General features: G+C 36.3%; 1 protein-coding gene across 15 annotated transcripts in view; it reads right to left on the reverse strand.

Annotated features, from left to right (window-relative positions):
• CSPP1 (centrosome and spindle pole associated protein 1) overlaps positions 1–25,495 on the reverse strand; it is a 67,595-nt gene that overhangs the window by 6,331 nt on the left and 35,769 nt on the right. For 12 of the 15 annotated variants that reach the window (XR_015703491.1, XR_015703492.1, XR_015703486.1 and 9 more), the window contains 14 exons: positions 25,154–25,232; positions 24,681–24,801; positions 22,645–22,792; positions 20,160–20,312; positions 17,700–17,812; positions 16,456–16,605; positions 15,065–15,211; positions 14,151–14,255; positions 12,968–13,034; positions 11,388–11,508; positions 10,534–10,679; positions 9,844–9,984; positions 4,569–4,609; positions 3,197–3,260 (listed from right to left, as the gene is read on the reverse strand). Coding sequence is in view for 10 of the 15 variants with exons in the window: in XM_087751915.1 (XP_087608041.1) it covers positions 3,197–3,260; positions 4,569–4,609; positions 9,844–9,984; positions 10,534–10,679; positions 11,388–11,508; positions 12,968–13,034; positions 14,151–14,255; positions 15,065–15,211; positions 16,456–16,605; positions 17,700–17,812; positions 20,160–20,312; positions 22,645–22,792; positions 24,681–24,801; positions 25,154–25,232 (1,596 nt within the window). In the remaining 5 variants the exon portion in view is untranslated. Of the gene's footprint in view, positions 1–3,196; positions 3,261–4,568; positions 4,610–9,489; positions 9,613–9,843; positions 9,985–10,533; positions 10,680–11,387; positions 11,509–12,967; positions 13,035–14,150; positions 14,256–15,064; positions 15,212–16,455; positions 16,606–17,699; positions 17,813–20,159; positions 20,313–22,644; positions 22,793–24,680; positions 24,802–25,153; positions 25,233–25,495 lie in introns of those variants that run through there. The other 3 variants (XM_087751953.1, XM_087751927.1, XR_015703494.1) reach the window with 2 other exon arrangements.

Here is a 25,495-nt window from a genome sequence, read left to right on the forward strand (position 1 = left end):
ACTTCAAAGACAAACTATTCAAACAGATACTTTTTTTCTCTCCAGGACCAGTAACCACTGTCTGGGGGCTGGTTTATGGCTTTGCCGCTGCTTGGTGCGGGCAGTGGGCTCTGTTTTCTAGTTCAGTCCCCCTAGTACCTCCCAGAAGAGAGCCTCCCAGAAAAAGAAAGGACTCTGCTTTAGAAAACCAGTACAGAATCCGTTACCACCAGTTACTGTTTGTGACAATGAAGTCACCTTTTGGAAAGGCGCTTAGTCTAGTATGACACATTAAGTTAAAAAAAAAAAAAGTGTGTAAAAAAAAAAAAATATATACACACACACAAACACACAGAGTACTGAACACTTCTGCAGCATTTGTCTGAAATGACATACTATGACATGAAAAATAAACCACAACTGTGGAAAGAATGGTTTTTTCCCTTCCCAGCAATTTGACAATAAATGTTAATGACATACTTTATATCATTCACGAGTTTCAAAGATCTTCGTATGAAATTTTAAAAGTAACGATTATAAATTAAACGGTTCTTTGGGTTGAAAATTGAAACACTTAGGTTTGAAAAATAAATTTGATAGATATCAAGGAAGTTCAGAGAAACAAAGACAGGTATTTAAAAAAATTCTTTCATATTGCCAGTTGTTTTTTCCCTAGAAATAAACATTTTATTCCCCTCTCCTCTTTTCCCTCCCCCAGTTTCGCCAAAGGTACTCATGCTCCCACCACAAATGTTTCAAGTAAAAAAATCAAAGCATAATTTTGAAATGGTATATGGCTAACAATCCACTTCTCAGAATTCTAGTTACAAGATCAGTCGAACTTCATTATATTCAAAATAGCGCTATTACTCAGAACACAAAAAATTGTTTAATCATGTGAATTTATCACAACAGAAACAAAGTACAAGCTAAAGAAGAATTTATTTGTGCGTTTAGGGTTTCATCAATGTAAGATGCTACCTGTTCCTTTAAGCATCTCTCATTCAGATACTGCTACGCAGATGTGCTTTCAAGTCACTGCATTAACAGTAACAAATTCTAGGGTTTCAAGTGAGGCAAAAAAAGGGAAAAAAATTGATAAGCCTCTTTATTCCTAAATACCTCAAGTTTCTGAGCCCTAGGAGATAAAGACAAATTCATTTGTAATGCTGACATCTATTACAAAATTGAGTTAGATTTTAAACCCATGTCAAAAAAAAAAACCTGGAAAACCTAAAACAGAGGGTGGTGTTAGGCTCTTCTCAGGAAATGAAAAACATTGCTAAAATACATCACAAGTATTTCACAAAAGACCCTCAGACAATGTGAGCAGCACAATTCACAGAGAAGGCAGCCCACAGATAATGAGAGTTTTTATTTTTCATTTCAGGGCTGGAAGTCACCAGATTCACATTCAGAATTTTAATTGCTATTTATAAAGCCCAAGTAATGCAAAGGGTAGCAAAGTTTTAGTTAGTGCCTACAGCTCAGTATTGGCGAAGATGCTTTTCAACAGAGTCATAAACGATGTGGTGGGAGAAAGAGAAAGAAAAATAAGGGGGTGAATAGCATCATAAGTTAACTCCATCACCTCACTGAGCTGCAAGAATCAGCTGGAGGGGGAGAAGGGAACAGAAGAGAGGACTATAAGTATCGTGAACCTTGTGAAAGTGGGGAACAAAACGAAGGAGCCCCCCATTACACAGGTGGCAGATTCAGAACAGATGAAAGGAGATACTTCACGCAAGGCATAGTGTGGAAACTTATCCACACAATACTGCTGATGGTAAACAATTAGAGGGATTCAAAAATGCTGATTCCGATTCAGAGCACACCGCAGTGCTGCTGCATGCCTGCCCTCCTCCTCCTATTCTTCCCCATGCGCCTACTCTGGCTACTGTTAGAGACAGGGCATTTGGCCAGATTACAGACTGACGGACTCTCCTAAAGCATCCTTTCATCAGTTGGTCTGTAAATAATAAATAGTACCTCCTAACCTGAAGAAGAACGTATTGCAGACTACGCGAGCACCAAATGCACTGAAGAAGCCTGCAAGCCCAACCCTGTGCCCTTCCCAATGCCAGGTTATGCCCTGTACTCCAGGGCTTGCGCATTACCAGAATAAGCTTGAATACATTTCAAGTGAAAAATTCTGCTTTTAACCAAAGGCAGAGATAACAGTCATCAGTAAACAGAAACGTATCTAGTTTCATTAAAAAGCACTTGCGGGAAATCTACTGCATCTCCCATACAGCAAAGAATAAAACCTTGTAAGATGATTTCCCATAGATGATTGGAGAGAATTTCAAGGTACTGTAATACCTACTAATGGAAAATAACGCGTAGAGGCCTGAGCTGGTTGGGTTTTTTAAGAAAAGAGAAGATAAGTTCTAGCCTTATTACTTCTAGTGACTGGAAACAAAACACATCTGAAACAGCACTCTTACATACATGCATGTAAAGGTTGAATAAAGAGACATAAGACAATGTGAGGCATAATCCTCTATACAAAAATCTTAAAACTAAAAATCATCTCCTTCAGATGATTCAGAAGTGACAATGTTTACAAGTATGATGTTGCAAGTTATGTGAACTGAAGTAACGTGTGAACAGCAGAAAACTGACTAATTTAGAATGATTCACTATTTTATACCCACATAATCATACTTAAAATCGAGCATGCTTATAAAACAGAAGAATAAAAATGAGAAGAATCACTGACTGCCCAACACTTTTATATTTCACTATGTCAGCTCATAATTGTAAGCTGTGATTGCTAATAAATTATTTTATTTGCTGCAGAACAATAGAAGAGCATTGCATATTCTACCATTGTAATACATTTGCTGAACAAATACTAGCTTTTCCTTATCCAAAGCTGGGAAGGTGTCAAAAAAGCTCCTTAACAAGGCTAACATCCCTGTCAGAGCACAATGAGCACAGAAAGATGCTTTCTCATGAAAAGGTGTGAAGTGGTATAAGGCGAGTGAGCAGCATCATTAATTTTAGGTGTGACCTACACAAATTTATTGCAGTACAATTACATAAAGATCTGCATTTTAATTTGGAGGCATAATTTTCTAGTACTTTAAAACAATCACCATAGCTACACCCACTGCAACTTTTAAAACAGCAATAATCATTTTAGAGACACATCATTAGATTAAATGACATGTTTGTACATTCATAACATGGTTAAAGGGAGGTATAAACTCACCGATAAAAGCGCTATCCGATTCCAACAGTGAATTTTTCAAGAATTCATTAGATTCATTCCTGAACTACAAAAGTGAAACAGAAGACATGCAAATTCAGATGCCTCAATATCTTTCTGGGGCCAAATGTTAATTAATGTAAGTTACCTGCCAAACTTCTGCAAAGCAAACAGCAGCTCTACAGTGTACTGTACTATTCCTTACTTTATGGTTATAAAAAAAAAAATCTATAGATTTTTAAATAACTCATGTTCTCTTTAAGCATTATGGTTTTTTTACTTCTCTGTAGTAATCCCATTTGTTGAAATTGCTTACACATGGCAACTGTTGTGGTGATTTGTGTAACACAGACATTTCAATCAAGAAATACCTCCTCATCACTCTGCCTGAGTTTCAGGACAGTCAGCACTAGAAGTGAGCTTTGTACCCAAGGTTTGCATGAAATGCAAATTACCGATCAAATGAAGAATGATTCCTTATATTTCACTTATCCCACCACATACAATCTTTGATGTTAAAGCATTAAAACAATAAGTTTCTTCATAGTAATAACAAGCACTAAGAGTAACACCTCTGGTTCACTGCATAGTTGCACCCATTTGTTACAGAAATTCTATTATGGAATAATTTATGTTGAAAACCACTCTGAAATCAAAGCAGTAGAAACTATCAGGGGAAACAGAACAAGAGAAAACAACAACTTTTTTTACTGCAAAGCGTTGCCCTGAAGAAGAATTTCAGGCAATAAATTGCAACTATAAAATGTGCTAAGGTGACTTTTAAAATAAAAAATGTTTCATTTCTGCATGTAGTTACAGTATTATCCTTGAGGCTAACGGCTTTGCTCTTCCACAGTCTTCCATTTTGTATGGTTTCACATTCCCACGAGACACAATTGAACTCTGTTATTCTGTAGGTCGGGTTAGTGCAGAATTCCAATTGGATAGCACTTTATCGTGCTCTGTTTACCAAGTCAGAAAATAAACATCCCATTTGAGACAACGGATCTAATTATTGACTTCCATGTGCATCGCTTAAGCCAACTAAATTCAGAGCAACTGCTTCTGGCTTGGAGTTCTCTACTAATTCCCACGTCCAGCCGCAATCTAACACCATATGAATATAAAATAAGTACCAATGAATATAAAAAGAAGGGAGTTAAAGAATCAAACTATCTCTACATACAAAGATAAACAAATTGTATGTCAAGTCTAAAGAAGCTGTTACTCAGTGTATTGACAAGCAAGAGAAGTAAATAAGCTTGCTGTCTTGCTACTTAAGTGTAATTCCTTTCTCCAAATCTGTGAAAGACACAATATTTCTCACACTTGAAAAAGGCAAAGTAATATAATAAAAAACTTGTTTTATTCTTACCAGTCCCATGGTTTGTGGGTTACCGCCAGAAGCAGAATCATCTTGATCAAGAAAAGCCACATAGACAAGGGACAAAACGATAGTATTGACATAAAAACAGTTAATACTAAAACATATTAAAAGTTTTATCAGCATATTATTACAAAAATGAAGACCACTATACATTACTTCTTTAAAATTACACACCTTGTAATTAATATTTTTAAAACATTTGAATGCAATGTTTATTCCGGTTTCCTTATGTCAATTTAAGTAGAATCAGAGAAATCAAACAGAACTCAGTAGTAGATTATTTCTAAGAGCGTTGAGCATGTGCAAGCCCTTCTTACAGCTGGGTTCATCAGTCTCTCCCCAAAGAGCAAACATACTTTTCACACTAGAACTATATTGTTCATCCCTAATAAAAATCAACCATTTCCCATCTTGTTCAAAACCTGATGTTATCCAGAAAAAGGAAGCATAACTATTTTTGTGGCTACTGAAAACCAAATTTTTTAAGAAGATATAATCACACTTGATGAAATGCTAAAATTGCACTAAGTTGTGCTGAATTCTGAAAAAGTTCTCTATACTGCAACAGTCAGAACTACTTTTGTGCTATGTTTACAACAATATTGTAAACACTTGTTCTAGAAAGGTCATGTCCAAGTGTTGACTGAATAATGTAAAAACCATCAATTTGTGCGAAGGCAGCATGGTTTAAGCCATCAAAGCAACACATTGGAGCACAAAAGATTGCTGCGTGAATACTAGGTTTCTCTCTTTTACCCCCTTATGTTTTGTTTGTTGATACCTTAAGATCCTTTATTATTTGAATTACTGCACCTTAAACAATATCCTGTCCCACAGCTAGCAACAAATGTTTTTTTCATCATATATTCTGCACACTGCTGAATCCTAACGCAACTGGAAGATGGCACTGAGACAACACACAATGTTAAGTAACTTCAGATGAAAAAGCATTTACACAGAAACTTACTTTCCAAAGTATAACCAAGAACTCAAGGTCAATGGCCACCTTACTATAATAAAGATTATCCTCCCTTCCCTAGCACAAGTATTTTGGTTTTCTTGCCATCATCTTCACATATTAAATTTTATGCATGTCACATTTTTCTTATATTAAAAACATTTGTGAATTAAAAAAAAAAAAAAAGAGTGGAAGTCAATGGTATTCAGCATCCCAGTGGTTGCTAGTGCTAAACTGCAACACTTTAAACTCCATCTCAACTTCACAGCTAGGACACAAAAAAAAACCAATAATGGAGAGAAATCTCTCTAATTTATCAATTTTTGTTTAAACTTGCTATGAACCAAGTAGAAAAACAAACCAATACTGTATCAAATTTCAAAAATTAGAGCGCCAAAAAGGACTTATTTTTTCCATAATTAGGGATCACCTGAGCCATGTTTTTCCTGACCCCACTTTGGTTTTTGCCATTATTTTTAGTGGTCTATCAAGAGCTAGACTGAGGGATGCAGGAGGCTCGTTTACATGTAGTGAAGCTAAACATTACAACAGTTTTGTAGTTAAAACTCAGCGATACTCAAAAAATATTTATTCTATATTCCAGCCACCTTCTTGCCAGGAATAGGCATGTTTGTGTAGCTAAACAGTCATATTTATATCCACAGAACTCAAGACTAACGATGTTCTCCCCTAGGTGGGACAACTCAACAACCAATTTGACTAGCAAGAAGGATGCTGTGCCACAGTAAACTCTGTCAGATGAAATCAGTTCTCTTGGCTTCTGTCGGGGTGTACTAACAGAGCAGGAGACTGCAGAAAGCCCCAAGAGTGAACGTACGCTCAGCATGCTGAGCACACCGCGTTTGCAGCTTCCAAAGAGAGGCTGAGAGGTTGAACCAGACAGCGATCATTTCACAGAGGAAAGTACTTGTCTAAGGATTAAAAACCTCAACGCTGGAAAGCACAGAGAACCATCCTGAAAGTTAATCTAACAATGACCCCATGCACACTGGAAATACAAAGAAGCAAAACTGAAGTTATTCTTCTTATTCAGTTTAAGTCTTCAAATAAAATATTTAATAAGACAGCTTTTATTTCTTGCATCTCTGTCTAGCAAACTTATTCAGTGTGTAGCTGACGACCTGTCTAGCATCAAAAACCATAGCACACGGGCTGCCACTCCTCCTGGACTGACAACCAGCCCATTCCCGATACGCTACTCCAGTCAAGCAGAGCAGCGCAACGACATCAAACCTGCTCCTGTGCCTTTCCCTCCTATCCCTCAAAATAATAATCGTCCACAAGTCTGCAAAGGACTGCCTTGTTTACAGGGACACAGCAAGCATTTAAAAAATTTGGGACATTTAAAAAATCATTAGTTTCTCAGGTTATAGTTCCACTAATAGTCCACATATTTCTCTTTTACATAAAGAGAAAAAAAAAAGAAAGAAAAAGCATATTAGAGGGAAAACAGTATATAAAGCATGTAAGGTAAAGAACACATATATAGCAGGGGAAAACGGGTAAGCCTTTGCCACTACAGGCTATAATACAACATTTTGCCGACAGTACAAAAATACATATTGCTTTAATTCATCTTTCTTTCTGCCTTAAATCAGACAATAAAACCACTCATCTATTTTCAGTGAGAGGAAGACGATGAACTTGTCTCTGAGGAAAATAAACCGAAAATAGAGAGATACATGGCAACTAATTAATTCTCTTGCTCAGTACACAGTGACAGACTATAAAGTTAAATGATGTTGTAAAGCAGTAGGAGAAGGAAAGAGAGAGGAAAAAATGCTCAAGGACCCTCTATAAGCATCAGTGGAAAATCGTTTTAAAAAATCAGCTGCTTGTCTACCAACTAATCTAAATTGTCCACGGAAATGCCTCTTTAGGTTGTCACCATGTAAGCCTGCATCATCCATTCAGCATTAGCATATGTCTAAAATGACTGCTTGTCCTTAAAATTAATGAAGAAGACAAATTTGCTTTCTACTTGGTGGAGGTTCCTCTCCAGACAACATTAAAGCCTCCTCAGACTGACCTACTGAAAAATATTCTAATGGCATAAAACCAAAACCAAACCCCGCACAGATCTCAGTTGAAGCTAGTGAAATATTTTTCACCATTTCAGTCAATCTCACAAAGGGGAAGACTGAAGACAACCCTATACATTCCATTTAGACATTAAATGACATTCAAGAGCTTGTAATTAACACAGAAAGTGGTATAGACATGCTTATTTGCAACTGCGATGTTATCCATAAGCAATATTCCACACACTGCTTGAACACCAGCACATCTGTCCAAGATGGAATAGGAACCATCTTTAACACTCCACAGGGTACCAAACAAAACACTCTGCAACTAACTGTCACCCTTCACATCTTGGTATCATTTTTGTTAATCTTTCTCACATATGAGTCTATTAACAGGTAACACAAACAATCCTCAAAGCACGACCAGTGATAAAGAAGAGGCATTCAGTTTTTCTAAAGCAGTATGGAAAGGTGTAACTGTTTTCCTTTTATATGTGTTTTGGTTTTTTTATGCCAAACTCTCACCTCATCTCCAAGACTAAAAAAAGTTTACGGAGCAATCTGAAATTGTACTGGCTGGCTGTGGCAAGATTGGGGCTGCAGGGGTGGCCCCTGTGAGAAGCTGCCAGGGCACAGCCGGTAGCACAATGGACCCACTGCAGGACACAGTTGAGCCCCTAAGTCAAGTTTGTGGTGCCTCTGTGAAAACATATTTAAGAAAGGGCAAAACGAAACACAGCAGTGAGGACAAAAGTGTGAGAAGCAGCCCTGCAGACACCAAGGTTGGAGAAGGAGGAAGGGGAGGAGGTACTCCAGGTGCTGGAGCAGAGATTCCCCTGCAGCCCTTGGAGGAGACCACGGTGGAGCAGATGGAAAGGTACAAGACGACAGGAGCAGCAGAGAGAAACTGCTGTGTACTGACCATAATTCCCCCCGCACTAGGCTGATGCCACTCATTGCGTCATCGAAGGGACTGAGCGTAACCCGGGGTGGTACGAAGCAAGGGGAGCAGGGGCATCGGGAGTGAAGGAGTGAAATTGGGCATGGGGAAGGGGACGGAAAAGGTGTGGTTTTGATGTTTGTCTTTTTGTTTCCCCACTATTCAAAATCAGTAATTAAAAATTTATTTAAATTAATAATAATTAGGTTAATTTTCCCCAAATCAAGTCTGTTTTGCCTGCAACAGCAATTGGTAAGCAATCTCCCCGTCTGTACCTCGGCCAACAAGCATTATTCTTCCAGTTTCCCCTACTGTCTCGCCAAGGGGCACGAATGAGGGGACGTGAGCAGGCGAGCAGCTGGGTGGGAGTTTCGCTGCTAGCCAAGGCTATGCCACCACAGAAATAAAGTTACTTTCTCTTCAAAATTTTAGTTAGGGCAGTCTGAATTACAGAGAGAAACACTCTTCTGAGAAGTTTATATCTTGCACTCAAAACTGAGTTCATTCGGATAGTTGCAACTGTAACTTGAGATACTGCTCTTTCATGACGGTTCATAAAAGACATCTGAATGAGCATTACATTTGGAATTAAGTGCAGCATGCAAAAAAGGGGCATTACATTTACATTTCACTGCTTCTGCGATATGCAGCCAAAATATTTTACTATGTTAGGATGTTAATATTTTACTGTATTAGGATGATCTCCATTAAGCGATACAAGCAAAATTTTAATTCTGGAACCTCAAACTAGTTATATCTTACGTGTGGTTTATAAAGCAAAGCCTGTTTATGGATACAGATTTCTGAAACTTTGAAACAGTCAACCCAAGACCATGGAAATAAAAGAAATTTAATCCATTAAAAGGAGACCAAGGTGAAGACATACTGGCTGCATTTTAACCAATTCACAGTTCAAAGCCATCTACTTCCTCAGCGAGAACTGACAAAATGCCACAAGGAACTTACCTGCTAACGCTTTTATCACAAATGAGCTGAAGTGTTTTACTGCTCTGTAGTTTTCTTTAAGAAACAGTAACCAAACTACTTTTCTCTTGCATTTGTCTGAAGGATGGTGCACTAGTTACATTACTTTCAGGGAATCAAGAGAGAAACAGTCACTGTAGTTAAAAAGGCATTAGATTTTTTTGTGCTTTACATTATAACAGAATTTCAGCGTTCTGGTGTTTTACTGTTTTGTACTGCAGTGCTGACGTTGAACTTGAAAGAAGTGAAACCAGACCTGGTGTTTTTTAATTCTTACCAAATACAAAACAAATAAACGAAAATCACTGAAATTATCTTGGACCATTGATTTCTTACCTTCTGTTTCTCTCCTCATTCTCATTCTGTCAAGTTTTTTCTGCTGTTCCCTCAACAGTGCCTGCTGTTGAATCTCTAGAGTCTGGTCATCTTTTGGAGGATCAGGATACATGTGCCTCAAGCCCATACGTGTTTCAGAATCTAGAGCAAAGATATGAAAGTTAAATTTTTCCCTAAACCAATGTTTCTGAAAAACATTTTTAAAGAACTAGCTACCGATACAGAGTCATGAAAAACATTAAAAATAATGGTGACAATGGCCAAGAAGATGAGCCACTTTAGCAATGATTTTACAATTTTACTATATTAAAAATGTAATTTCTGGTAAAGGAGAAACAGAAAGTTACATAGAATCATAATTTGTTGGTGAGTAAAAAAATCAAGTTCAGTCTACTTTGAGCAACATCATAATATCAAACGCATAAGAAGTTAAGAAGTTTAAGCAGCAAGGACTAGAAGCTAGGTGAGTGCTCTGAGTGGTAACTCAGCGTTACAATGCCGTGAATTGTGTGCATTTGTACACATATACAAAATGCTGTCCACGGAGCATGTTGTGTATGGGCACTAGCTGTGAAGAGCCTGATTTTTATTTTTGTCTTTAAACCCTGGGTGGCATGGAAGATGGAGGATGGAGGAAAAGAACAGATGTTTCACTACCTTTCTTCATCAATAATAAGAAAATCTACCTGCCTTTGTATTTAAGTTCATTAAATTCCCAGATATTCTGTATATTGACGGGATCTTGTGTCTCCTTTGATGAAGGTCGCCTTACTGGAGCCTGCAGACGAAGCCTGGCCATCTCAAATATGTCCTTTGGATTCTTCTCTCTCCTCCCACTTGAAAAGTTTGTAAAACAAGCAGAATACCATTTAACACTGTAATATTAATGAGTTGGGTGGAATTATAATATTGATAAAGCTCACATCTTTTATCCTTAAATACAGCTATCAAAACAGGAAAATAAATTTGAAAGTAATGACACTGCATATTGTGTTATAAAAAGGGATAACCTACTTAAAATCAAAAAAAACCCTCATACTTTATGGAGTGGAACAAAGACTGATGATCTGATGAGTCTTTTCCAACTAATCGGTATGATTAACTAATACATTTTGGAACCAAACAACTTTTTTTAAATAAAAAGGGCATGATTTTCAGTAAGAAAGTACTTCCACAGCAGTATGCTATTCGTAAGCATATTCATCAGCAGTAGTACTGCAGTTTACAGGCACAAATTATGCCCTAGGTAAAAAGGTAATGAGATGAAACTGTGCCTTAGACATCTGTTTTGGACCACTCTCCAAGAGAGAGTATTGCCATTTCCAATCTTACCAGTACAGCCATTCTTACACTAAACTTTAGTCAGATTCTTGGAAAAACCACACACACATTAGAAAAAATGAAGAAAAATTTATATACAAGTTCTATCTTTATATTTTCATTTCACTCATGTATATTAGCCAACTAATACTAGCTACTAATACACAGTGGCTTTGAGTTCCTGTGCAAAATCTAACTTTTAAAACTGAAGACAAAATTCTTACCGTGTAATCGGTACATCATCATCACTCGCCACATTTAGCAACTGTTCCTGCAGTCGCCTCTCTTCACTACGAAGCTGTTTCCTCATCTCTGATAATTCATTTATCACGTTCTTTCTTTCCTCTGGAATTTAACACAAATAATTTAAAAATAAAGAGTGTCAGACACTTTTCTGTCTACCTCATAAATATAAGGCAAAAAAAAAAAAAAGAGATAATGAACTGTTAATTAAAACAAGGATTATACAAACACAAGAATCACAGCATTTCATACACTAGAAATTAGGTCAGAGCTTGTATTTTGAGACAGCACAAGGACGAGATCCCCTGAACAGCAGAAAGCATCCAAACTTCAATGGAAATGTTTCACTGTATTTAAAAAAAGAAAAGCTATGAAATACCAGCAAGTGGGTGCTGCCAGTAAATAGTCTTATTTTGAAATTAGTAAATCTACGCAGTCCTCAGAATCTCAGAGGCAGATCACAGGAACTGAGGTGGTATCAGCAAGTACGCAACCTCATTTCTGTTTCCTGACTCAAAAGTGGGATATCTGTCTGCTCAGTGCAGACTCTCTTAAGTGTTCAAGAGTTCTAACTTCAACACTTATTTTTAGTACGTGCTTATGTTGACTTTTTAGACCTACTTTGGGTCTAAGCTGTTTTTTGGGGTCAGGACAGCATTCCTCCAGAAGTTAAAACAGTTTCATAAATTCCTTATTTTCCAAATAACACACTTAATAATTTGATATTTTACTGACTTCTAGTCTGAGTTCAGAACCTAGCAGGCAAGCAAGTTTTACTAGCTTAAATCCTCAAACACAAGATTTAATTCCTACGTCTTTATTTCTCTCATGACAGATAGTCTGAATCAATCGATTTCCAAGAGCTGCATTAAGAACCACTCTGCCTTCCATGTAGTGGAAGAGCCAAAAGTCCCCAGAATGGACCCAGGTACTGACTGCTGGGGGTTAGCATTTGTAGGACAACATTTACTGTTACATTCCATGTGTTGTTTCTTTTATACTTGTAAAAAAGAACCAGAAGAAAAATTACTGCTTTTCACCCGCATATTGCCAAGATAACGAAAATATAAAGAGCAAAGGAGATCCTGCTAGCACGTCTGAATTTTAAAACCACCAGTGAAGGCTAAGAGGAACAAGCAGAGGATTAGGCAGATTAACAAAGGAAAGCAGAATTTAAGAGTTAGGACTGCAATGCTCTACACGTTGCTGGTCTAATCCATTACTCAGCCAATCCAAAACTCTCCCGTTTTGCAATGTTCTGGTCACAGTGGTCACCACTGTCCTGACTGAAAGATCCAGCACTTCCCGTGTAGACTATTCCGTTATCAGAGGTTTCACAAAAAAATATTTCCTGACGAAGACACATAATAAATGCATCTTTATTTTGTGTTGATACTTCCGACATACCATACTAACATACTGATAATACTAAGACAGAGAGAACACCCACATAGAAATGCAAACTGTATAAGCCTTTTCCTTTGATGGTAAGAAAGAGGACTGTAACTGAGAACAGTTTCGTTGTAATAGAAAGTGAGCTTGCAATAAAGACAATACCTACCAAATGCACGCAACTGATTTCTTCTAGCAGGGACAGGTGGAGAAGGAACCCTTGGTTGTGGAGGATCCTAGTGATCATAATGAATATGAAATGTTAATATGTCAAAGGAAGAAAAGATAGCAGCCGTAAGTACATTTTATTTCCTTATTTTATGTCCAATTTACACTACCTACCACTACAACTGGAAGACAGAATAGTAACCTTACAGGTTCTTAATGCCTAAGGCTTTTACAAATCTGATCTTCAAATGTATAGTCTAAAATACTATGATAATACCTATAATGCACTATTCAGAGATCTAGACAAAGCTATACCACGTACTGCAAAGACACAGAAATAAACTCACCTTCCCCGAGAGCATTCTTAACATTTAGGGAAAGCAACAGTTTTAAATAAGGTTTAAGGTCTTACTTGAAACATTTTCTGAAACTGCACTATAAAGTATTTTGCCAAATTATCGTTTTCATGGCAAATTCATTTTTTTAATTTTTAGCCCAGTTCATACAGACAGTTGGTAAAAAAAACATTTCCAATAAGAAGTCAGAAGTGTAGCCTGAGATTCATATATCATAGATGATTATTTAATCTACTCTTCACAGGAGAAATTTATTTAAAAAAAAAAAATTGTCCCACGGAAGATTAAATAAAGTGAAAGAAATCAGTGGTCTCGGGACCACTACTGTAACCCATTTGTGATGCAAAGAAGAAAGGGAAGTGCATTAGGAGTTATAATCTTATTGTACCTTCAAAAACTTAAAGATAAAACAATAATGTCTGTAGTTAGGAATCAACATTAAACTTCATGCCTGAGCTGAGTTCTTCTCTGAGTGAACACAACGAGTTGCTATATTAGATGTAAACTTTCTTATCCTAAACCTTGAGATCATTAGACCCTTGGTAAGGGTCTGGACAGAGTATGTATACTCAAAAATGAGGTGCTCATCTCTACAAAAAATGCACATGCAGAAAAAAAAAATAAAATAACACACCCCAGAAAAGTTTCTTCAATACTTAGAACAAACCTGAACATTACATTTCAGAGCTACAAGACTGGCTAATATAAAGACTGTCTCCAGTTATTTGTGGTATTGCAGTAATAACTGGCAAACATTAAAAACCTGGTAGGATTTCATACACTGTACTGTCTTAAATAAATCAGCAAAGTTTACTATAAAAATCATACTTGTGCATAGTAAGATATATGGCTCTCAGCAGAGGGAATCCTTTCTTCTTTCCTTATTGATTTGTTCTGAAGAGCAGAAACAATGGGAGAAGGCTGCCTTGAAAACTGCAAGGAGGAAAGCAAGACTGAAACTACCTGCTATAGATTCTGAATAAAGTATTTTGCATAGGAAGAGTTTTGTTAATATTTTTAATTTGACAGAAAAAAGCTTTTGCTTATCTTACTTATTTTTGTATTTAATTTGCTTTCAACTCTTAACTGCATAAAATTATTGCAAAAATTATTTAATGTGATTTTATTTTCTACCTACAGTAATTTTTTTCTATCATTTAGTTTTTTTAATTTATGGTTAAGTTACATATCTTTTTTTCCTCTAGACACTTCCATTGTATCTGTCCATTTTAGAGAAATGACATGGAGAAATTTCTAGAAGAGAAACAGTTCTACATTTTACTTAGATTTTGTCCATCAGAATTCTATGTGATGGACATCACCCACGTCAAAGGAAAATAATTAAATTACAAAGAACGTCGTTGTTAAAGACGAACAGTCCTCCAGTCCTCTAAATTATATAACTTTATTTTTATTTGTATTTGGACCTCAGCAAAAGCAGGCCACGGTACTTCACAGCAGATATAAAAATCAACTATGGAGTGCAGCTTGCTCTTATTTATCTTGATTTTACTACTTTTTTAATGTGAATTTGATCAGCATGAGAAGTTTCCACCGCAGTACATCCGAGTTTTCAATCAGCTGTTCCCTGTGTGTGCGCTAAGCATACCATAGCTTGATAAACTAAGAGGGGAACAACACTGAAGGTAGAGGTCTAAGAAATCATGCAATTTCTTTAAAATTCGGTTCTTTTTAAAAGTTAGGAAAAATTATTTGTATCTTAGAAAGTCACTGAAGCATACCATCTTTTTTTCCTCTTCCATCTTTTCTTTCTCAAAATATTGCCTAAGTTGTTCATCTTGCTTTTCTTCTTTTTCTTTTCTTCTTTTTTCTGCCTCTTTTTGCCTCTCTTCATCTAATCGAATTATTTCTTTATTTTTCAATCTTCGCTGTAACATAAACATTATTAGTACATAAAAAAGACTCAACATTATTAAAGTTTTGCTTTGGTTTTCTTTGAGAAGTTAAAATTACACATCAAAGTGATTAGTATGAAATGAAAAGCATATTTCATTAGGCTGACTTCAAACATTCAAATTAAAAACTATTCCATGCAAATATAAAAAATCTGCAGTCCTGGCTCTGCTAACATCATTTAACAGAATTCCTAATAACTTCAATAAACGCCAGTTTGTGTGCCCAGATCTGCTGCCAGTTAAGGCTAAACTGTAGGAGTCACCTCCAAAAATTCAGATTCAAACAAAACATACTGCAAACATGCACCACCTTATCACAAGCCCACAGAGAAAATTATCATCCAGTCTCAATTTTAGTCTTGTGCCTGTGAAAAGCGATGATACCAGTTAGCTTCCTACTCTATACTAGACCACCTCTATTATCCAGAAGACAAGACTCATCCAACTAACTTGCTCATACTAGGGAAGAGAATCTAGAATATATGTCCTGTCTTAGAAATCTTGAAGTCCTATGTCCTGAACTGATCTTTCGTAATCCCGCAAGGTACTGAAAGATTTTTCCATCTCTCATGGCCTTGTGTCCTTTCCCTACAATTATTTATGAGATTCTGAATTATGCAAATTTATTCAGTTTTCCAAACCTGATAATTAAAGCTTTTGGGTTTGAATTAAATCACAAATTTACCTCCATGAAAAGTATTCATTAGATTTGCTTGGCATTCTTCCAAAACAAGCAGTATTCTTATCTCAAACATATATCCTGGCCAATTCAAAAAAAGGTTTTACAAAATCTTCCTGTATAGCTATACTCAGAATACAAATAATTCCATGAGAGACAGATTTAAGAGGCTAACAAAAAAAAACCAAACCAAACCAAAACAAACAACTATTGTTCGTTTTTTTTTTTAATTCACCAATTTGACAAAGCTTTTTATTGGCCTCACAAACAATTTGCTTTAGAAATGTCAATTATAAAACTACACAATTTTTCTTAGAAGAATTAATAGTACTTCCAGTTGGTAGTAAACCATAAAGAGTGAGAAGAATGTGCTGTTAATACTGACAGTATTCTACCTCTCCTCTGGCTAATATAGACCCATTTTAAAACAAAGACCAATTCACAGGACACTTCTCAGATTACCTTCTTAATCTAGAGAACAAATATTACAAAGGGTTAGTTTAAGATGGAAAAAAGTCAAGGTATCAAAATACTACACCTCCTCCTCTTTCTTTCTTTTCTCTTCCTGTTCATCTTCATATGCTTTTTGAATTCTCATCCTCTGTTCAGCTAGTCGTTTTTCTTCTTTTTCTTCTTCCATTCTAAGTTTTTCTCGCTCTGCTTCTTCCCTACGTCTCTTTTCTTCAATCTAGAAAATAAAGCAAAGAAGTATTCAACTGTCGATAGCCATCAAGAATCTGATGAACAACATTTACCATCATGATCTTCTGTGACTTTTACGGCACCTACTTGAGCAATCAAAGATTGTATGGAGCAACAGAGAGAATTCAAGGGCCAGTCTTACATTTCAGCTTCAGAATTCCTTTAAAATGAGATGATATTTTACTCTCTCTTTTTGGCCACTATTTACGGAACCACCCTCCAGTAAGAACACTAATTATAAATGCTACTAATAGAACCTGAGTATTTCCTAACACTTACTCTACTCCAAATGTGCTGGACTAACACTTTTCTTCACTGATTAAATAATGGAAGATGGGAAACCAGAACAAAAAAAAGACAGGGCAATTATCTTTTTCCTTTCTACAATTATAATATTTTTAGACACAGCGCTGACTTACTGAAGCCAAAGGTCTGCCCATTCTTTATTCTTTCTGGCAGCACTATACATGGAATTGATCTTTTCTGTTTGAGAGTGCCACATCAAACTACCGTATGACATTCATACTCTTCTAAATTATCTAGGATTTCCTTTATATTTAATTAAATTAATATTTAATTCTTGTGGCATAGGATTATATGCAAATTATTATGGACAGAAGACAGAAGCTGGTAGAAGAACAATCACGTATCATATACCCATCAATAAATAACTACACTATTATTGTCTCACTGATCACCATTTCATTCTGATGAATGTCCATTTGTATCATACAGACTTCCAAGGGCAAACATCTTTGTTTCTTTACATATTTATGTATGCAAACTTGTACTGTATGCACAGTTTGAGAACTCAATACTATATTTAGAGAGCTGTACTTAGAAAAAAAAGACAGAATCTAGATTAATGAAGCCAACTATTAATAGCATCACTTTTATAAGCATTTCTTACGTAAGGCAAAATCTGAGAGACTCAATAGCATATAGCTCTTAGTACACCTCTTGTGTATAGAATTGGCTATGATTGGATAAGGTCCTTGGTCAGCAGTGATGATTTACTTTGACTGTAATCCATCTTTTTAAAATGTATTCAACCAGATGATAACTGGTGTGCGCATTCACCTGTAGACGAAGAAAGTTCTTGTACGACTCCTGTCGCTTAAGATGCTGTGGAGATGGTGGTTCACCAAACACATTACCTCGAGCAAAAGGAGAGGTCTGTGCAAATGTAAAACCTAAGCGGGGGGAAGTTACAGACAAAAATCAAAGTAAATTTATGACAGCAAGCCAGAGTGAAGAAGCAGGAATCTGAGACACTTGTTTCAAAAGGTAGTTTATGACAGCCATAATTCAAGGCTATTGCTGAAAACAGTAGCTAGGATTAAAAGTTCTTACGTTGTCTGGCTAGACTACTGTCAGGTTTTAACTGCTCAATTAATAATGTCCAAGTGAGTTGTCTTGTTACAAAATAACACCTATAGAAGTCATATTCTACTGTCCAATCTGCAGTTTAGTATCTAAAAATGTTACCTGTAAGCTAATTAGAATAGCAAAGGTTTTACATCTCATAACTTTACGGCTTGCAATTACTCTGACTTAACATGCGTAGTTCTGTTCCTTAGGTCTATTCACTCTTTAAAACCAGAACATCCTAACAGAACAAATATTTAGCTAAAATAGCACCGGATGCTACAAAAAACAAAGCCCAAAACTGGCAAATAAAATTCTAAGCAGTCAGAAAATTGAATTCTGCCAGTATAAGGTGCCTTCCATATTATGAAGTTTGAAGCGTCAGGTCTCCTTTAGCCCTGAGTTATGAATGCGTCATAACCATACAGTCCCAAAAGCTCTAGATAGGAGGATTAACTCAGATACTACACAGAACAGGTTTTGCAGAACAGGATCCCTACAGGAAGCAGAGCAGAAAGGAAGGAAGTAAAGGAAAAGTAGAGTACGTTGTGTTAACTTTGCAGTTGACACAGCATGTTCTTCATTCATATCATGTCTGCTCCATAGGACAGTGCCTCAAGGATGTGCAGGAGCCATAGCTCCACTGAGCTGAGATGAACACAGCTGTTGCTGTTCTCATGTTGCCCCCTTACATTTCCCTATATGGTGATGGACCACCCAAGTCAGATGAAAGCAGAAATAACACATACACTTATTCCCATAGGAATGCACACGCTTACTGCTGCAGCCTATCCTTAGGAGCATGTGCTTGCATACCCAGGAGTACACTTTGATGTTAGTATTATTTTTCCTTACATGGAATCACTGTTTGAATCCTTCCAAAATATAACTGAATTTACACGCGGCTCTTTCAGGATGGATTTACTTCACATGGATATATTCCATGCAAAAAAGCAGAATAAAGTTTATATACCATTTGAAAGGCATGGACACAAGACAAACAGGTTACTATGGAAGGTATCAAAGAATGAACTTATTGTGTACCAGCTACTATCCTGCAAGTTCCTCTTTTAATGGGGTGGTGTAAAAAAAAAAAACAAACCACCAAAACCAAAAAACAAACAAAACAAAAAACAAACAACCAAAACCACCAAAACCTACACAAAGCCACTTTACTGCCTGATTAATCAAATGAAAGGTGGAAGACTATAAAGTTCCCATCATTGATCTACACGACCTCCTGATCCCACAGTAAGTGATCTAACCAGGGGGCTCTTTGCAATTCTGCATTATTACTTTATTGGCCTTGCCTGTTTCACTTCTTACTAAATGGTTAAATATACACTATGTTAGGGAGAAAGAGCAAGAGAGGGGATGGAAGGAACAAAAAAAATTATTCTACAGCCAGTGGCCAGGACACTGAAATGCAATCGTGCGAAGTAGATCCGTGCCCCAAGTACTATGCAATTCTTTATATAGAAGTGCAACAGTTCAGACAGGAGAAAGAAAAGCAGCATCTAAGCTGCCTTGAGGAGACCACCGCCGATCCTGGCCTTTGCCCATCCCAGACTAGGGACAGGTCTGGAGTACCACAGTGCTCTCGTTTAGATGTCTCACAAAACATAAGAAGAGGAAGATGCATTCGTGTTTAAATAGGAAAATAAAATAAAATCCCTAAAACTTGGAGGCAGTGCACAGAGCTGCATATGTACCCAGTTTACCTGTAACTTTTTAGAACTTATTAACCTAGCTACTGTACCAATTTCATCTTAACCTGTAACACGATACATCTGCTGACCCTCCTCTTCCTTTTACTTCCATTTTCTCTCCTACTATACAGTTGTATTTTACTGTGTCATTTGAAAGTAAAACAAATATGTATGAAGATTTGATTAGATAACATTGAACCTGGAAAACTAATATACTGATCCTGACTGTTCAGTGCTAAAACAGTTACTAGTTATCATTACTGACAAGACAGATAAGAAAATACACTTGCAGTGCACACAGTGACAGCAATGAAGAAGTTTGGGAAGGAAGAATGATGCCGGTTTCACAGGTAGAGAGCACTAACACTATCATAGGACTACTAGAAAGGAGTAAAGAAACTAGAGAATTTTGATCATTAAGACCTATAAATAATTAGAGCTGTAATACAGTATTCTTAAAAACCTGCTATTTTATTTGTAGATGCTTCTGTGATCTCAGGTCTTGGCGAGGCCAAACTTAGGTCAACAGATACAATAGCCCTTTTATCTTCATATAGTCTTGCCTCTGGATTATGATATGCATCTTCATTTTGCTTGTGCATCATATTCAAGTCCGCTAAAGGAAAGGGGAAATAACTGTTTATAGTATTTTATTCTCATAAAAAGGCACGTTTCACCATAGATTCTCAAAAATACAGGGATTTTTGAGCAGACTCCACTTTCCCTGGGCATACCAACTATGGGAACAAAAAATTTAAGCAAAGGAAAGAATATAGAAGCTGTAGGCGACATACTAGTCATTAGGAATTAACTGATTAAAAGATTTATTTTGTTGGTTTTCTTTTGCCAGATTCGTCACAGCAAACCTCCCCTCTTCCCCACCCAAACATGCTACGAAATGGATAGAAAAGGATAAAGAGCTCAAAGACAAAAATGACTGACAAGTCTGTGTTGACAGGCATGTGTTTAGAAACCACCCCTTCTTCTGTTTCCTTAAAGCTGTAAAATACTTTTGAGTTTAGTATTGGTACTTTAAGTACTGAATCTCTATTTGATTACTATTAAGGGTGATAAGCACAATTGAACCATTAAAGTGTATTTTGGTCTTCATGTCTTTAGTAACAATCCAGGTGCAAATTTCTGTATGTAAGCAAAACAATGTCATCCAACATTTTCACCACAATTTACACGGTGCCTCTCAGTTACCGTAAAAATCCTGATCAAAGATGTTAATTTCAGCTCATTTGAAGTGTTACCATACTATACCTAGAAGGCTCGTTTCAAACAAAAAAGTACTACACATTTTTCAGATTACCTTTTTTAAATAGTGTTTCTGATCATTATGAATTACTGTAGTCATTTAAGCACACAGATTGCAAGAACTTACATCGCTCTCTGTAAAGCAGCCTTTGCTTAAATCAGAGTCTCAAAAGCTATTTACAGACATTTTCAAGAGGATAAAAAGACAAGCCACACTGCATAAAAAAGAGACATGGCAGAAAGCATGTTATGTTTTACAACATTTAACTCATAGCTTATCCATCGTGCTGCTAAACTATGGTGCGAAAAATAACTTTACATGTTTAATTCAGGGAAACAGGCTAAGAAACTTCTTTCTCTTGGTTCCTCATTTACAGATGGAGATAAGCTTCTCAGCAGGTATATGCAGAGCTCAGCCTAATATGAGACACCTACATTTTGCTCTGACCCGCTCTACTCACACCATTGTAAAGCCTAGAGAAAGAAGCCAGACACTCAAATGCAGTGCCTAAAGTTAGGCAGTGTGAACGCCTCTATCTGCTCTGGCGATAAACACAAGCTTGGATCCTCAACACAAGCTTCTAAACTTATCATTTGGGCACACATTCTTTAAAAAGCACTTAAACTTTACCCCTACCCTCAAACCACACTATGAATTTAGCCATATGTTGCTCGGGTGCCATAAAACTGAAACTAACTATTTATATATAAACTGTTATCCAGTACGTGTTCCAGGCTTTGAAAATTCTCATATTTTATTACCAGGAGACATACTTAAAAAATCTAATCAGAATTCAACATCATATTCCAATAACAAGAAAATCAATTTGTCTCACATTAGAAATCAATAGTTATAAAATTGTAAGACTTATTCAGATGCTAAAGGCAAGAATGAAGAGAGCTAGCACAGGCCAAGATTTTGAAATATACAAATCTAATCGTGCCTACTGAGTACTATTTTTATTTTAGATAAGCTATTCCTGTAGGGTTCACTAGGAACCAGGATCAGGAATTTGAGTTTTAATCTTACATCTATCTCTGATTTACTGGAGGGGTGGATGAACAACTTGCCCGGATCATAGCTATCTCCCAGCTCACTACTCCCATCTTGTATAAAACAGCACTTGGAAAAAAATAAACCTTAAAAAACATTACTGCTGACTGCTATTTATATAGCCATTTACCAGCAGTGTTACTTGGGGAAATTTAAATTTTCCACTTAGCTTTATATATTTATTCAAACATGCTTCCATTTTCCATGTCACAAGTAGAGCTTTCTAAGCCTAGAAGTTATTTTAAAAAAGAAAAACAATTAAAAAAAAAAAGGTTCCTGGAAAATGTTTAAATAAAAGTCTTCACAATAGACTTTAGCACATTTGTATTGCAGATGATTCTAACATCTTGTTTTCCTCCTTCTCCCTTTACTATTGCATTGTGTCTTCACTTAGAGTTGACATATCATGTGTTTCCCATTTTGTTCAAATTGTACTCTTCGAATTTCTACAGAAATCAAAATAATTACTCACTTAAATATTCCTAGAGTGCATCTGCTTGAAACAAGTACATCTACTTGTCAATAACAGGCTACCAGTGTTACAAAACAAGGAATAACATATCTGAATAGAGCCCTTACGAGAGCAAGAAAACATCAATCTTGAAAAGACAACCCATAATTTTAGCAAACATACTTATCAGATTTCCTTTTGCATCTCTGAGAGGAGCACCACCACCACCTTTTCCCCAGGGATTGTAATTCCTCATTTCTGCTTCTAACTTGGCTTCGTAGCGTTCCTTCTCCTCTCTCTCTTGTCTGCGTCGTTCTTCTCTCTCTCTTATCTGAAAAACAAACCAACCAAAGTCAGTTGCATAAAAATATCACATTAAGTATAATTTTAATAAAAAGTTAACAGAGCAAGCTGAATGCTATCATTACCCATTCCCCCATCTATATCAAGCAAATTGCAAACATTTCACTGCCTATTCTGCAACAGTGATTAAACACTGTTGTCAAAACGTGCACATCCAGTTGTGCATAACCACAGAGAAACATACAGATACACATTATAAGACTTCCAAGTTCCAGAAATGTTCACATCTGACACTGCAGTAGATCAAAAGTCCCATATCTTTGGATCTTTGATACAGAAGTTTATACTGCCTGAAAACTAAACAGGCAAAATTCTACAATACTACAGCACTTGCTTCTCTCAAGCTGGTGTACTTCGTTTAAACAAAACTTGGACTAGAGATGACATGAGGTAAAGAAAGACTCCTAACAATAAATGCCTTAATGGAATGCTACACAATTCTATAACCATTCACGAAACAGTTTTCTGCAGTAATACATGATGATGTATGCAAATAACACAGAACTGTTCATACAGTTTGTTCTGCCTTTTCTTCAAAATCAGGTTAAATTTATATAACTAAGTCTCCTAATAACTTAATGTACCATTTATAAAGAGAACAGCTGTTAAAAAAGTCCATCTTCTATTCAAAGCTTTTAAAACATTAGCTATTTATGTAGCTGAAATATATTAACGTATTTTTCTTTTTTTCGTCTGCGCATTAAATAAACACTTCCCTTTTTCAAGTAGTCCAACAATTTCAGAAGAGATACAACAAGTCAACACAAAGACCCATCTAGCCCCTTCGATTGTTTACAAACATGGTCAGTCAGGCTTGTCTATAGGAAAAAGAAGCAGAATACCTTCCGTTCGCTTTCAACCATAAGCAGCATAATAAGTTTGAAAGACTGTATCATGCCATGTTTATTAGACCTTTATGTCAAATTGTGCAGTCTCTCATATGGCAAGATAAAATTTACTTCAAGGACTATAGTGAGAAAATGCCTTCAAAGAAGCATAAATGCAATATCGGACACTGTTCCTAAATGTTTATTTTATTCTTAATTTGACGTTGATTGGCAGCCTCTCCTTCATCCCTATGCACAATCATAATTAGAACTAGAATATTTTTATAGCAATTATTTACCTCCACTGAAGAAATGCATAATGAAGAATAAGATAAGAAAACGTTAGTGCCACTGAACTGGGTTCTAGCAAAATCTCTTCTGAAATAACATGCCTTATCATAGTCAAATACATTTTATAAATATAAACTCCCACAAGGTGCAGCAGCAAAAGGCCACTAAAGTGAGTAGGGGACTAGGGTGTCTACTGGAAGACAGGAGACTCAAGAAATTTGTGTAGTCTATCAAAAAGGAAGCTAAAAAGAGATAAGACACCACCTACAAACACACTGGAAGTAAACATTAGGGAAGCTTTTGAATTAGTATCCAAATGATCATGAAGAATTTATTGAACTTAGAGTGTTCCTATTAATTATAGCAATAATGCTCAAAAGCAGTCTTTCAATAGGAATATCAGAGCAATACAACTCATTACTTTTAAGATGCAGGATCTTATGTTTACGAAAATAATTATATAAAACTCCATGCCTGGAACTAATCTGTTTGCTATCAGTCTTAACATTCTCTCTGCCTCTGATAAAAAAATTGAAGAGCTTACTGTCCACCTGAAGAGCTAAAATGAGCTAAAGCAGGGCCAGAGGAATGGGAGGAAGGAAGTGATGAAAGGAGGGAGAGTTAATAAAGCTTTTTGCTTGTAAAATAAATAAATATGTTTGAAAGAGTACTACAGTTACAACCAATATATGTTAAAAAGTAAAAGAAGAAAGCGTCAGAAGCTTTATCACTCAGTACCTGCTGCTGTAATTCTTGTTGATAAGATAATGTTGCCTCTTTGGAAGGCTTTGTTTTTTCTTCAGAAAATACTCCTATGCTTCTTGGTCTGTCTCCTGTATTCCTCTGTCCAGTGTTACTTCTGAATTAGAAAATCACACATATAAAAGGAAAACATCATAGGGTCCAGATGGGGGGGGGTGGGGGGTGGGTGGGTGGGGGTTAAAAAAAAAAAAAATCCCAGCCTGAAATATTTAAGACCTGTTGTTTTCCACAGCCTGGCAGTTTATAATCTCAAACATTTTTATAAATCCATATAAAAATAGTTCACTGAATTACTGTTTAGACAGAAATTCTTAATTAGAAGTTTGAAGAGTTGTCTTTAACACACTTTATTTCAAAGGCATATCCGTTGTCAGCAAAATACTCCCAAAATGAAAAGCATATCAATACAAATAAATACAAGCAAGAATATGAATGCAGATAATACTCACACAGATTGCTCTACTGGGGCTTGGCCTAAAGGAGGATCCAGATTAGGTGTGGGTTGCATTCCCATCATACCTGTACCATCTACCCAGTAAAAAAATTAATATTTTAGATTTTGAATGCTCAGATATAAATATTTGCCATTACTTAAAAGAACAGAGCTCACTGCGCAAACTCTGTGACTGCAGAATTACAAACAGGACCCTCAACTTCTATACCAAACTTAGCTAATGCTTAATGCCCTCTAAAGCAAGAAATATGATGCCAAGGTACAAATCTATTTCTTAAATTCAACTAAATCCCTTTAAAATTTACAAATGTATTCATTAACATATTCTACAATAAAC

The sequence above is a fragment of the Nipponia nippon genome, unplaced genomic scaffold, assembly GCF_047370975.1.
Source record: "Nipponia nippon isolate SJK-2023a ecotype South Korea unplaced genomic scaffold, ASM4737097v1 scaffold_1, whole genome shotgun sequence".
NCBI classification, from domain to species: domain Eukaryota; kingdom Metazoa; phylum Chordata; class Aves; order Pelecaniformes; family Threskiornithidae; genus Nipponia; species Nipponia nippon.